Source organism: Cherax quadricarinatus, chromosome 75 (genome assembly GCF_038502225.1).
Source record: "Cherax quadricarinatus isolate ZL_2023a chromosome 75, ASM3850222v1, whole genome shotgun sequence".
Classification (NCBI taxonomy): domain Eukaryota; kingdom Metazoa; phylum Arthropoda; class Malacostraca; order Decapoda; family Parastacidae; genus Cherax; species Cherax quadricarinatus.
The window spans coordinates 361,496-376,248 of record NC_091366.1 but is presented as its reverse complement, the minus strand read 5'-3'; the positions used below and the strand labels follow the sequence as shown (position 1 = coordinate 376,248).

Here is a 14,753-nt window from a genome sequence, read left to right as displayed (position 1 = left end):
TGGTGAAGCTGCCGTTGTTTTGTTTAATTGTATTCGAAACAGCGATCAGTGCTGATTCAAGGCACTTGCGTGTGCGGAAATTAGTTTCTTTTATCACTAATTGGGCGTCTCTGAATTTCATAAGATGATTGGTGGAATTTCGGTGTTGTACACAGGCGTTGTTTAAGTTGTCGTTCCTGCATGCGTATATGTGTTCATTGAGGCGGGTGTCGAGGTTTCTTGCTGTTTCACCTACGTAGATCTTGTCACAGCCTCCACAGGGTATAGTGTAAACTCCTGCATTGACTGGTTCGTGGTGATTGGGTTTTGTCCTGGTTAGATCCTTTATTGAAGTGGTAGAAGCGATGGCGACTCTGGTGTTAGCTTGTGAAAGTACTTTTGAGACGTTTAGTGCAACCTGGCTGTTGGGAAGAATTATAACTTTGTTGGGAGCGTTGTTGATGCGTGGAGAATTGATGATCTGAAGAGCTCTTTTCTTGCAGTCTTTGATGAAAAAAGAAGGAAATTGTAACTCAGTGAATGTTTGGTGAATGTAAGTACATTCTTCGTCAAGAAACTCAGGACTACAAATTCGGTATGCTCTTAGGAAAAACCCGATGATGATGCCTCTTTTGGTCTTGGTATCTTGACTGGAATAGAAGTGTGTGAGCGGGGCTGATGGTCCCCAGAAGGCAGACCAATCACGTCAGGAATAGGCAGTGCTCCACACAAACTAGCCGGAGTTCTTGCCAAACATCTTTCCTGCCTTCTGGGGACCATCAGCCCCGCTCATCTTAAACACTCAGGCGACCTTCTCAACCGCATCCGTAACCTCTCCATCCGTAACAAGAAACTAAGCAGTTTGGATGTGACTTCCCTCTTCACAAAAGTACCTACCAAAAAAGCCATCGAGGTTCTACGACGTAAAGTCAACCAGGACCTTAATCTTCCTTTACCTCCTGGAGATTTTGTTGACTTGATTGAACTCTGTGTTAACTTCAACTGTTTTTCCTTCAATAACAAGCTCTACAAACAAACCTACGGCATGGGAATGGGGTCCCCAATAAGTGCCGTCCTAGCCAACTTATACATGGAACACCTAGAGTCCGAACACTTCGCCAACATCATCCCTTCAAGCGTCACTTGGTTACGTTACGTGGACGATGTCCTCGTAATAACTCCAAAACGTTTTGATGTACGGGATCTTCAGGCAAGGCTCAACGCAGTTGAACCAGCGATTCAGTTTACACTAGAAGAAGAGTCCAATGACAAGCTACCTTTCCTCGACGTCCTCATTCACAAAGTAGACAACAACCTAAGATTTCAAGTTTATCGGAAACCCACCAATAAAAATGATCTCACACACTTCTATTCCAGTCAAGATACCAAGACCAAAAGAGGCATCATCATCGGGTTTTTCCTAAGAGCATACCGAATTTGTAGTCCTGAGTTTCTTGACGAAGAATGTACTTACATTCACCAAACATTCACTGAGTTACAATTTCCTTCTTTTTTCATCAAAGACTGCAAGAAAAGAGCTCTTCAGATCATCAATTCTCCACGCATCAACAACGCTCCCAACAAAGTTATAATTCTTCCCAACAGCCAGGTTGCACTAAACGTCTCAAAAGTACTTTCACAAGCTAACACCAGAGTCGCCATCGCTTCTACCACTTCAATAAAGGATCTAACCAGGACAAAACCCAATCACCACGAACCAGTCAATGCAGGAGTTTACACTATACCCTGTGGAGGCTGTGACAAGATCTACGTAGGTGAAACAGCAAGAAACCTCGACACCCGCCTCAATGAACACATATACGCATGCAGGAACGACAACTTAAACAACGCCTGTGTACAACACCGAAATTCCACCAATCATCTTATGAAATTCAGAGACGCCCAATTAGTGATAAAAGAAACTAATTTCCGCACACGCAAGTGCCTTGAATCAGCACTGATCGCTGTTTCGAATACAATTAAACAAAACAACGGCAGCTTCACCATCTCCGAAGTCTTAGCAAGAATCCTCCTGAAAACAGTAAACCCTGCCATCACATAGTCTCTCCTGTTATACTACACAAAGCACAGAGAGTGAACACTGAAACAAGCTGCCTCATTCCAGTTTATATTTGTCCAACCTATTTTTATGTTACCCAAGTAATAGCTTTTATATCCTTTTACTCATGTACGAATTAATTGCTCTACCATATTGTATTACTTTTGTCACTACCACTACTACTACTACTACTACTACCACTAGTGAACATCGAAATGGTACCTCACTAGTATTCACCTCACTCTGAGCCTTTATATACCCTCTGTGTCCATGTATTGTTTGTAATGGCTTGATAAAGCTCCTGGAGAGCGAAACGTTGCCACAATAAATGTCATATTAGTTGCACTTGTGTCCTTTTACTTTACATATTGTCGGTAATTCTACCAACTTTATTACTACCCCACACATGTTGTCATGCCTAGGATACGTGGTGCAGTCTTGGTATGACATGGTGGACTAATCAGAGTGATCTAAGCACATATTACTTGTATTAATGATCTGTGCTTCGATGTATACTTGCTTTTTCTAGTGCTATGCCTTTTCTAGTGCTGTGGCTTTTCTAGTGCTATGCCTTTTCTAGTGCTATGGCTTTGATGCTAGTGAAGGACTCTATCCAAGAAAGTGGAGCTATCACACCCTTCTTTGAATCAAACATGATTACTTCACATTCCCAGGTACTGTATGACCCTTATGTGTTTAGCACTTCTTAATAAATATAATTATTTACATTGTAGGTGTCGTGGGTTGAACAGTTTGCGGGTGTACCCTTGGGTTCACTCGGGCAGCAACACACTGCTTAACTCTGACCAGTTGCGTGCAGTTACCTTTCCTGATGTGGACCCGTCTGATCTTCCACCACGGTCACAATTTACAATGGCTGCTGGAGATTTTTTAGAGGTAAGAACAATTTCAATTAGTCCCAGGAGTGAGTGGTGAGGCTCAGGTCATGTGGGTACTCCCCGACTTACAATGGCTCAGTGTACGATATTTCAACTTTACAACGATACAAAAGCAATTACTTTGGAGATGAAACTTAAGATAATTACCTAGCATGAAGGTGGCAAATCCATAACTTATATTCATTTATTTACTTTTCAATACTGATATTTACTGTGTTACAGTAATTATTTGTTCATTTATTAACTCAGTGACAGTAGTTATTTATTTACGTATTTATTTAGCATATCCGTATTCATATTCAACAGGACAGGTTTGTCACAATATAACCCATTGCAAGTCAAGGAGCACCTGTAGAATGAATGCAAATGTGGAGGCTGAGGAAAGTAGCATAAACAAAGCAAAAAATATTAACTGTGTGCAGATGCAAGTGTTGTAAGACTGCATGAAGAAATTGTATGAACAGTTAACCTGTTATCTCTTAATAGATCCATTGATGATCATTAGAACCCATGGCAAGTGAGTCCAAAAACTCACAAGTCAGTGCATTAACCACTGGGTCAGTTGGCTCTAATAAGACTCATCCAACTAGGTATATTTCTGTACACCATTAGGAAGTTAGCATGGGCCACCACTGTGACCACAAATGCTAGTTTTTACAGATGAATCTCACACCATGACTGCGGTGAACTCTAGCTCAAGTTCCCTCAAAGCATTACAGTGGGTGATTGAAAAATCTGGTGAGAATGTTGCATTACAGTGGGTGATTGAAAAATCTGGTGAGAATGTTGCATTACAGTGGGTGATTGAAAATCTGATGAGAATGTTGTATGACAGTGGGTGATCTTTGCATGATGGTTGCACATACAGCTGTTTCAAGTTTTCTTGTATATTCCAGATTTACACTGAAGACGGCGTCTGGGATTGTGTTGCTACGTGTTTCTTCATTGACTGTGCAAATAATATTGTGGCTTTTATTGAAACAATATACAAAATTTTAAAACCCGGTAAGTAATTTCAAAGGTGAGAGTAGTATTTAAATGTTTTCTAATTACCTTCAAAGCAGAGAGTGGAATTTGAATGGTGTAAGTCACTAAATTTAAATTAACTAATACCTTTTACTGGACTTAAAGTAAAATAGCCACAGAATTAGTATTTACATAACCATCCACATCCTTTCTGATACTGAACAAAATTAGATAGGCACATAAATATCTTCTAGAAAGGTGCCTTAATGCTGGTAAAGGGCTCTGGTTCTTAAGGAACTGGAGCTACCCACTCCTTCCTTGGATCAAACCTGAATAAGAACATAAGAAAGGAGGAACACTGCAGCAGGCCTATTGGCCCATACTAGGCAGGTCCTTTACAATTCATCCCACTAACAAAACATTTGCCCAACCCAATTTTCAATGCTACCCAAGAAATAAGCTCTGATGTGCAAGTCCCATATAGGTAGTAGGTTGGTAGACAGCAACCGCCCAGGGAGGTACTACCGTCCTGCCAAGTGAGTGTAAAACGAAAGCCTGTAATTGTTTTACATGATGGTAGGATTGCTGGTGTCCTTTTTTCTGTCTCATGAACATGCAAGATTTCAGGTACGTCTTGCTACTTCTACTTACACTTAGGTCACACTACACATACATGTACAAGCACATATATACACACCCCTCTGGGTTTTCTTCTATTTTCTTTCTAGTTCTTATTCTTGTTTATTTCCTCTTATCTCCATGGGGAAGTGGAACAGAATTCTTCCTCCGTAAGCCATGCGTGTTGTAAGAGGCAACTAAAATGCCGGGAGCAAGGGGCTAGTAACCTCTTCTCCTGTATATATTACTAAATGTAAAAGGAGAAACTTTCGTTTTTCCTTTTGGGCCACCCCGCCTCGGTGGGATACGGCCGGTGTGTTGAAAGAAGAAAGAAAAGTGCAAGTCCCACTCAAATCCAACCCCTCCCACTCATGTACTTATCCAACCTAAATTTTAAACTACCCAAATTCCTAGCCTCAATAACCCAACTAGGTAGACTGTTCCACTCATCAACTACCCTATTTCCAAACCAATACTTTCCTATGTCTTTTCTAAATCTAAACTTATCTAATTTAAATCCATTACTGCGGGTTCTCTCTTGGAGAGATATCCTCAAGACCTTATTAATATCCCCTTTATTAATACCTATCTTCCACTTATATACTTCGATCAGGTCTCCCCTCATTCTTCGTCTCACAAGTGAATGTAATTTAAGAGTCTTCAATCTTTCTTCATAAGGAAGATTTCTAATGCTATGTATTAATTTAGTCATCCTACGCTGAATGTTTTCTAACGAATTTATGTCCATATCTCTTTGTTCTTCTGGGTTCAACATTTTAGTATGACTGTAATACAGTACTATAAATTTAGTCTGAGTATTTTTTTAACATACTAGCAGTCTTCCACCAAGGTAGAGTGACCCGAAAACAAACGCTTTCATCGTCATTCACGTTATCACTGTCTTGCGAAAATCCCTCCTTAAGAGTGCAGGCACTGTACTTCCTACCACCAGCATTCAAGTCCAGCTAGCCAGTTTTCCTGAATCCCTTCACAAAATATTACCTTGCTCACACTTCAATAGCTTGTCAAGTCCCAAAAACCATTCATCTCCACTCACTCTTATCTAACACACTCACACATGTCTGATATGGGTAAATATTTCTTCTTCTTATGACCAGAGCTTTGGTAAGATGGGTAAGGAAGAAGGATGGGTAAGGATAGAAATATTGGAAAAGGGTGGGAGGGGGAAGAGAGGTAGGATATAAAAGGTAAGTGGCCCAACCACTTTGGTGTAATTTAAAAAGTGTATGTGAGATAAGATATTCTTGAAGGAGTATAATACTAACCCATCTGAGTCACATAGATATAACAGATATATAATATATTTCTTCAGGTGGATATTGGGTGAACCTAGGGCCACTTCTGTACCACTTTGCTGACCAGCCTGGCGAGCTGTCCATCGAGCCCAGCTACGAGGAAGTGAAACGTATTGTCCTGGGCATCGGCTTTAAAATTACAGTAAGTTTCTAACACATTGGTCATTTCTGGGAACCCTTTTGTGGCCTAGTTCCTAGGTCTTTTGTGTATCCATATTGTATTGAGAACTTTCAAAACAGGGGAAACAATGCCAGTTGTGACACTCTTCAAATCGCTAGTGATCCCTCACTTAGAATATTGCTCGGTGCTGACGGCCCCGTTCAGGGCAGGAGAAATATCGGAGCTGGAACAAATACAGAAATCGTTTATGGCTCACATTGAGCCAGTGAAGCACCTAAACTACTGGGAATGCCTGCAAGTCTTGAACATGTACTCATTGGAGCAGAGGAGAGAGAGGTACATGATAATATATACCTGGAAGGTACTCGAGGGCTTGGTCCCAAATCTGCACACTGCCATAACAACATACTGGAGTGAGAGATATAGGAGGAAGTGTAAAATAAACCCAGTGAGGAGCAGGGGTGCAGTGGGGACAATAAGGGAACACTGTATCAACATCCGGGGTCCCAGACTTTTCAACATCTTACCAGAAGATATCAGAAACATTGCTGGAACAAGTGTTGAAGCCTTCAAGAGGAAACTAGACAAGTATCTTCACCAGGTGCCAGATCATCCAGGCTGTGATGGATATGTGGGGCAGCAGGCCTCCAGCAACAACAGGCTGGTTAACCAGGCAAGCCTGGCTCATGGCCGGGCTCAGAGAGTAGATATACTCTCGAAATTCTTCAAAGGTATATCAAAGGTATATGCTCTTGCACTACCATTCACAGGATGGATAAGAGGCGCACAGTAAACTAGCCACTTGACAACAAATTTTGATCTTGGCCATTTCCAACAAAAGTCAGTGACCATTACTCATTCTATACAGTGGACCCTCGGTTATCGGCCATAATCCATTCCAGAAGGTTGGCCTAAAACCAAAATAATATTTCCCATAAGAATTAATGCAAATCCAATTAATCCGTTTCAGACGTCCAAAAATATTAGCAAAAAATACACTTTTTAAAGATTAACTATAGTTTTACATACAAAAAACTGAGTACATTCATTACTTACCTTAAAATATTTGTAGTCTTAATGTAGGGCGAGAGATGAGTAGTATTTATTTGTAGAAAGTTAGTGTAGGCAGCGGTAGATGTAGGTACAGTACATGTGTGTAGCCCACCCTGGGCCACACTACACAGAAATATTATTAACCATGTTCACTGAGTTTAATCGTTTCACATGCTGCAGTATTCTCTTAAGCTTCATTATTGTATCGCTCGTGCTAAATTGTTTCACTGAAGACAATTTCACACTGTACAGAACAGCTGTTGTTATTGTAGGCAAATTTCACAACATGAAGGCAGCCTTTAGATGCCATCATAAACAAAGGGAGAAGTAATGAATAATTCATGCCGAGAATTGTAAACAAATGCATATGATGGGCGTTTACTGGGCGAGATGCCAGATTCACAATTTTCACTAACACTGAATCAGAGAAAACATAATGTTTACTCTCCACCTGACTCTCCACTCGATATTTCACAGTTGTACTTAATAAATAATCACCAAAAACAATGGATTATAGTGAAATGTTTGGATGGATGAGCAGAAGCTTCCTCACTCGCCCAGAGACACAGCCACACTGACTCAGGAACGAGCAAGCTGCTGGGGGTGGACGCATCCAGTACGGCCGATAAGTGAAATAACAACCAATAACTGGAAGCCGAAAAGCCGGCCGCTAACCGAGTTGGCTGATAAGCGGAACGGCTGCTAACCGAGTTAGCTAATAAGCGGAACGGCTAATAACTGAGTTGGCCGATAACCAAGGGTCCACTGTATCCGTTTTTGTATTATAATGTGTGCACATCACCACAATATTCCTTAACTTAATAATGTTGCCAAATTATTTTTAAATTGCTAAGATTTAAAAAATAATATGCTGTTTTAACAGCTGTGAGTCAAAATTTTTAAACTTTCATTGAATAATAATTTATTAGTGAATAGAATAAAGTTCCTTTGTTTAGAGAAGTAATTACTGAGTTAGAAGTTATTTATTTATTAGTGGCTGTAGTATCAATTTGTATGAGGCTTCATTGTGGTGTTAAATTGATGACATGATCCAAGTTACCATTTTGACTTAACTTATTGGACACCTCTCCAGGTAAACCTACACACTTTTAAGTTATTAGAAATATGATACATTTCACTTGATATTCTTCAGTCATAAATACTGTGTATACTGTTGACTTATAACATTGAAAATGGTACAAAACACTAACAAGTTGATGATCAAGACACAAGTGCAACAGTTTGGTATCTTTAGTGGTAGACTTCATTAGTCTTCAAGATCTTCCACCTCACTTTTGACAATATTTAAGACTCCATTCTCAAGCTTCAGTTTCACATTGTTCCAGACGATGAAGCTGAACTCTTCTCCAGACTGAGGGACTGACCACCTCATACTATTTCTCTTAGGTTACATCATCTTTACCTTACCACTACTCCTGCTATCTATAATATGTTCTCCTCTGTATCTGACTGATGAAGTCTACCGTGTAGGTGAAATATTTCAACAATAAACGTTCTCAACTGTTGCATGTTCAACTGTATTGTTTTTATTTCTTACAGCCAGTTATTCTCATTTTTAACCTATATTCACTTTGCATGCATAAAAAAATATTTTATTCACACAGCCATTACAGTGGAACCTCAAATATCGAACTTAATCCGTTCCAGGAGTTAGTTCTAAATTCGAAAAGTCTGAAAAGCGAAGCAATATTTCCCATAAGAAATAATGGAAATACAATTAATCTGTTCCAGAAACCCAAAAATATTCACAAAAGAATACATTTTATAGAGATTAATTATAGTTTTACATACACACAACAAATATAGTGTTCAATTATGTATTAATAAATTTAAATAAACATATAAAATAACATTTTACTTACCTTTATTGAAGACTGGTGATGGCATCTGGAAGATAGGGAGGAGAAGAGAGGGAGTTGGGGTTAGTGTTTGGAAGGAGAATCCCCCTCCATGAGGACTTTAGGTATCAAAGCCCTCTCTGGGGTTACTTCCCTTCTCTGCCTTTTAATGCCACTAGGACCAGCTTGAGAGTCACTGGACCCCTGTCTCACAAAATAACTGTCCACAGTCCTCTGTTTCTGGTGCCTCTTTAAGATTTCCCTAAAATGGGACATGGTTCTGTCACTGAACTTGTTGCAAAGATGGCTTGTTTCAGCTTAGTCAGGGTGATACTTCTTCACAAACATTTGGACATCATTCCACTTGGACATCATTCCACTTCTGTGTTATTTCCTTCTTCTCATCTATGGTGTTTCTCACTTTCTTTACCACAGGGGTGCCACTAGCAAGTTTCTTTGGGCCCATTGTAGCTTATTTCACAGTCCCACAAGCACTAAACACAATGAAATAATCATAAAATGTTTGAATGAGAGCGTAGGTTAGTGTTCACTCAAGCATCAACAAAACCAGACTGGCTCACGACGCCTGCGTGGGGATGCAGACAGAGCGGGCTGCCGGACAGGTCCGGTACCCAGTGGTTCAAAAACAGGGACGAGTTCGATAAGAGGGACAAAGTTGGTTCGAAAAAAAGCGTTCTATTTTCGAAGAGTTCGATAAGTGATACGTTCGAAATTTGAGGTTCCACTGTATTATTTTATCAAGATGAAGAAATACAAAATACTATTTAAGCTTTTCCCCTCAAGGAAGGTTCCTTGATGTTGGTGAGGGGCTCTTGATTTAGGGAATTGGATCTGTGCTCCAGTTCCCCGAATTAAGCCTGAATGCCTTCCACATCCCCCCCCCCCAGGCGCTGTATAGTCCTCCGGGTTTAGCGCTTCCCCCTTGATTATAATAATAATACTATTTAAGCTTTAATTATCATAGTAGTAAAGACTGGGAGAGAAATGTAACCTTATTGAGTTAGCACTAACATGACCTCACAGAAGTGTGCAGACATTGGAGAAAATAACGTTTACACTTATGATGAATGGTTTTGAAAACCGACAAGTTGAAGAATTGAGACACTTATGCAACATGTTGCATAAGTGTCTCAATTCTTCAATATCTACATTTAACAGATTCAATGAATTTGTTGATAAGTACACATTACTGCTTTTCACTATGTAATTTACATATATAAAATGAGAAAACACACACATAACCCACACATTGGAGAAAGAAACTTATGTTTTGGACCACTTAGGACCATTAACTAAACACACTACATCATGGACCACCTAGGACCATTAACTAAACACACTACATCATGGACTACCTAGGACCATTAACTAAACACACTACATCATGGACCACCTAGGACCATTAACTAAACACACTATATCATGGACCACCTAGGACCATTAACTAAACACACTACATCATGGACTACCTAGGACCATTAACTAAACACACTACATCATGGACTACCTAGGACCATTAACTAAACACACTACATCATGGACTACCTAGGACCATTAACTAAACACACTACATCATGGACTATCTAGGACCATTAACTAAACACACTACATCATGGACCACCTAGGACCATTAACTAAACACACTACATCATGGACCACCTAGGACCATTAACTAAACACACTACATCATGGACTACCTAGGACCATTAACTAAACATACTACATCATGGACCACCTAGGACCATTAACTAAACACACTATATCATGGACCACCTAGGACCATTAATTAAACACACTACATCATGGACCACCTAGGACCATTAACTAAACACACTACATCATGGACCACCTAGGACCATTAACTAAACACACTACATCATGGACCACCTAGGACCATTAACTAAACACACTACATCATGGACTACCTAGGACCATTAACTAAACACACTACATCATGGACCACCTAGGACCATTAACTGAACACACTACATCATGGACCACCTAGGACCATTAACTAAACACACTGCATCATGGACCACCTAGGACCATTAAACACTCCATCACACCACCTAGGACCATTAACTGAACACACTACATCATGGACCACCTAGGACCATTAACTAAACACACTACATCATGGACCACCTAGGACCATTAAACACACTCCATCACACCACCTAGGACCATTAACTAAACACACTACATCATGGACCACCTAGGACCATTAAACACACTCCATCACACCACCTAGGACCATTAACTGAACAAACTACATCATGGACCACCTAGGACCATTAACCAAACACACTCCATCATGGACCACCTAGAACCATTAACTAAACACACTACATCATGGACTACCTAGGACCATTAACTAAACACACTACATCATGGACTACCTAGGACCATTAACTAAACACACTACATCATGGACCACTTAGGACCATTAACTAAACACACTACATCATGGACTACCTAGGACCATTAACTAAACACACTACATCATGGACTACCTAGGACCATTAACTAAACACACTACATCATGGACCACCTAGGACCATTAACTAAACACACTACATCATAGACCCCCTAGGACCACTAACTAAACACACTAACACATGAACAAAAGGGATCCAGTATACAGTGGTACCTCGAGTTACGAATTTAATTCATTCCAGAAGGCTGTTCAAGTACCAATACAGAACGAATTTGTTCCCATAAGGAATAATGTAAATTAGATTAGTCTATTTCAGACCCCCAAAAAATACGCTTACAAAAGTACAGTGGACCCCCGGTTTACGATCAGCTCCCAATGCGACCAATTATGTAAGTGTATTTATGTAAGTGCGTTTGTATGTGTATGTTTGGGGGTCTGAAATGGACTAATCGAATTCACAATATTCCTTATGGGAACAAATTCGGTCAGTACTGGCACCTGAACATACTTCTGGAGTGAAATAATATCATGGTATAAACCTTGGTAATAAATACCGACAAGTTGGTTTAGAAAGACACGTAAGCAAACACTATAACATATTTATTAGAAAACGTTTCGGTCCTGGAACCTTGATCACTTCTAACATGTTAGAAGTGATCAAGGTTCCAGGACCGAAACGTTTTCTAATAAATATGTTATAGTGTTTGCTTACGTGTCTTTCTAAACCAAATAATATCATAAACCAGGGGTCCACTGTACTTACAAAAATACACTTACATAATTGTTCAAGTTGGGAGCTGTTCAAAACTCAAGGTACCACTGTATGTACAAGAGAAGAGCAGGTTGTCATAAGTGTCTTATGTGCAGGTTATTTGTGTATTATTCCTGTCACAATATTGTACCTTGTTATTTTTTGTTAACTTGACAATGTATTTTGTTGCAGGTTGAGGAGATGGGCCACAGCACAGTGTACACACACAACGCACGGTCGATGCTCAACTATGAATACCAGAGCATCTTTTTCGTAGCTCAAAAACCATTTTGATAATACTTTGTGTTTCATAAAAACATTTTAAGTTTGATTAGACACGCTTTTGTCTAATTTTATGAAAATGATTACATTATTCTTTGTGTACTTTCTCAGTGAATTCTTCTGATGAATAATTTTAGAATTACATATGTAATAGTATAATTTAAAGTGATTTTCTATAGTAGTGCAGTTTATTCCTTCATCAACTTGGTTACCTTGATGATGAATTAACTGTCAACTCAAAACGCAGTTTGGAAATCTAAAGTATTTCTGCAATTATGGTAATGCAGAAGGAAGAAATCTATTTAGTATGTTTATTTAAAATTATTTAAAATGAATTTATGTTTTCCATGTACTGTACTACATTAGTACTATTGTGCAAAATTATCAATATACTATTAATATGTATTTAAAGTACTGTATCTTTTGGATTCCCAGTGGAGTTAAAATAGGTATGCTGTTACCCTTTAGATGGGGTTCCTAGATGTTGAAGTGCTCTTAATCCAAGGAGTTGGAACTCCCCTTCCTTTCCTTGGATTAAAGCTGATTACCTCCCTTACAGACTTAAGTGTTTCCCCCATGAATATAAAAATACTGTCAAAAAAAAATGCCTTAGAATTAGTGCAATTGGCTGACAGTTTGAGCTTAACAAACAGGCTGTGAAATGCCTTCCGACTTTATAAGTCTTACTAACAAGGTACAACAATTTGAGAAATCAACAAAGCCAATAATTCTGTGAGATATATAGCAATTTTGGGACCAATTTTACATAGGTTTTTGGTACCAGTTTTCATAAATTGTATTATCAGAGTGGATGCACTCTCAGTACTTTTGGTGCTATTGATGTCCTTTTGTTATCTGTCCAGGGGTTAAAAATGGACAGGAAGGGAAGGGACTTATTTCCAGTAATACTGTTCTTTATAATTATTCTACCCTAATTGCTATTATTATCCACTATTTACCTTATAAATTCTTGCCATCTTGTACAATTATGTTCATATCAACCTTTATTTCATTAACCTTCGGCTATCATCTAAAACTATTAATTTTGTTGTTTACAGCTGTAGAATTTAGGCAACCTAACTTTGAATTTTGTAGGTAATAAAATATAAAATAAAATACAGTAATTTAAAAAAGTTAAAAGTCATATATTTCTTGGTTTAATGTTCATATGTCTTCCCATTATATTAACCCACTCACACATCGTCTTTCCTATTGAAAATACAAGCCTTTCCCAGTGAGGATAAAGAGTTTTACACCATAAACCACTGCCATGTACTGTGTTTTCTGCTTTATAATGGATACTTGAGTGATGGGTAACCTAGAAAGTTTTTTGGTTTTGACTACTTAGTTTGATTATAGGCGCTGTGTGACTCATACAAATTTACCATGGTGCTTGCCCATGAATATAATAATTGAATAATTAGAAATAAATATTAGAATCAAATTATGTTTTAATGGCAGGAGTCAACTTAAAACAAAGTAAATAAGCTCTGAGTAGATAGCCTAACCTGATTTTCACAAACACCTATATATTTTTTTGTTAAGAGACTTGCTCCTGTACCAATTCTTGTCATATACTGACAATATACAAAAGGCCTTTTCATAAGTCAGGCTAAAACCATCTTAGCCATGGTAACCATGCACAGGGTGTGCCTTTGTGTCAGGAAAGAGCTTATGACCCTTAAGAATTTGATCTGTCCTCCATTTCTTGAATCAAGCTCGATTACCTTCCATTCCCCAGCCACTGTCTGATTTACAGGGATTACCACTTGCCTATGATTCTGATAATTAGATGCTGAGTTATACACACATAACCTGCACATAGCAGAGACTTACAATGATGTTTCAGTCCAACTTGACCATTAAACCCAAGGCAGCACACCAAGCAATTGTGGCATGATGCCCTTGTGGTCGCTGTGTTGTTTATATTTTTATATTGAGGTTGTGCTAGTATCACTGGAGCAAGAAGGAGGCATGAGGCAGTGGAGATGTCATGCTTGTGAGCAATGTGTGGAATGGAGAATAAAAAGTCACAATACCAAGAATGGAACAATACACAAATAACCCTATGTGAGGGTTATTTGTGTAATATGTGGAGTGAATATCATGCCGAGAATTTGGAGTGTAGAATTTAAAAGGCAGTGTGGGATAAGTCAGAGGGTGAGGAGGGGTTGTTGAGGTGGTTTGGACTCATAGAGGCTGGAGGGGGATGGGCTGACAGGGTCTGTAATTCTGGTGTGGAAGGTAGGAGGGGGCAGAGGTCATCTGAGGACCTCCTGGAGGGAAGTGAGTTAAGGGAACATCAGTTCCCCTGTTTTCTATTATGTTATTTTTCCCCTATAATCTACCTTGTCCTTAATAGGTTAAGGAAACTTTAAGGGGCACATCAGTT

At 39.1% G+C, this 14,753-nt stretch overlaps 1 protein-coding gene across 7 annotated transcripts in view; it reads left to right on the top strand.

The window, feature by feature from the left end:
• LOC128691865 (carnosine N-methyltransferase) overlaps positions 1–13,805 on the top strand; it is a 55,009-nt gene extending 41,204 nt beyond the window's left edge. For all 7 annotated transcript variants that reach the window (XM_053780806.2, XM_053780804.2, XM_053780798.2 and 4 more), the window contains exons 6-9: positions 2,773–2,935; positions 3,834–3,942; positions 5,855–5,979; positions 12,272–13,805. In XM_053780806.2, the coding sequence (XP_053636781.1) occupies positions 2,773–2,935; positions 3,834–3,942; positions 5,855–5,979; positions 12,272–12,373 (499 nt within the window). In that variant the 3' untranslated portion in view covers positions 12,374–13,805. The remainder of the gene's footprint in view (positions 1–2,772; positions 2,936–3,833; positions 3,943–5,854; positions 5,980–12,271) is intronic.
• Positions 13,806–14,753: the final 948 nt, after the last annotated feature.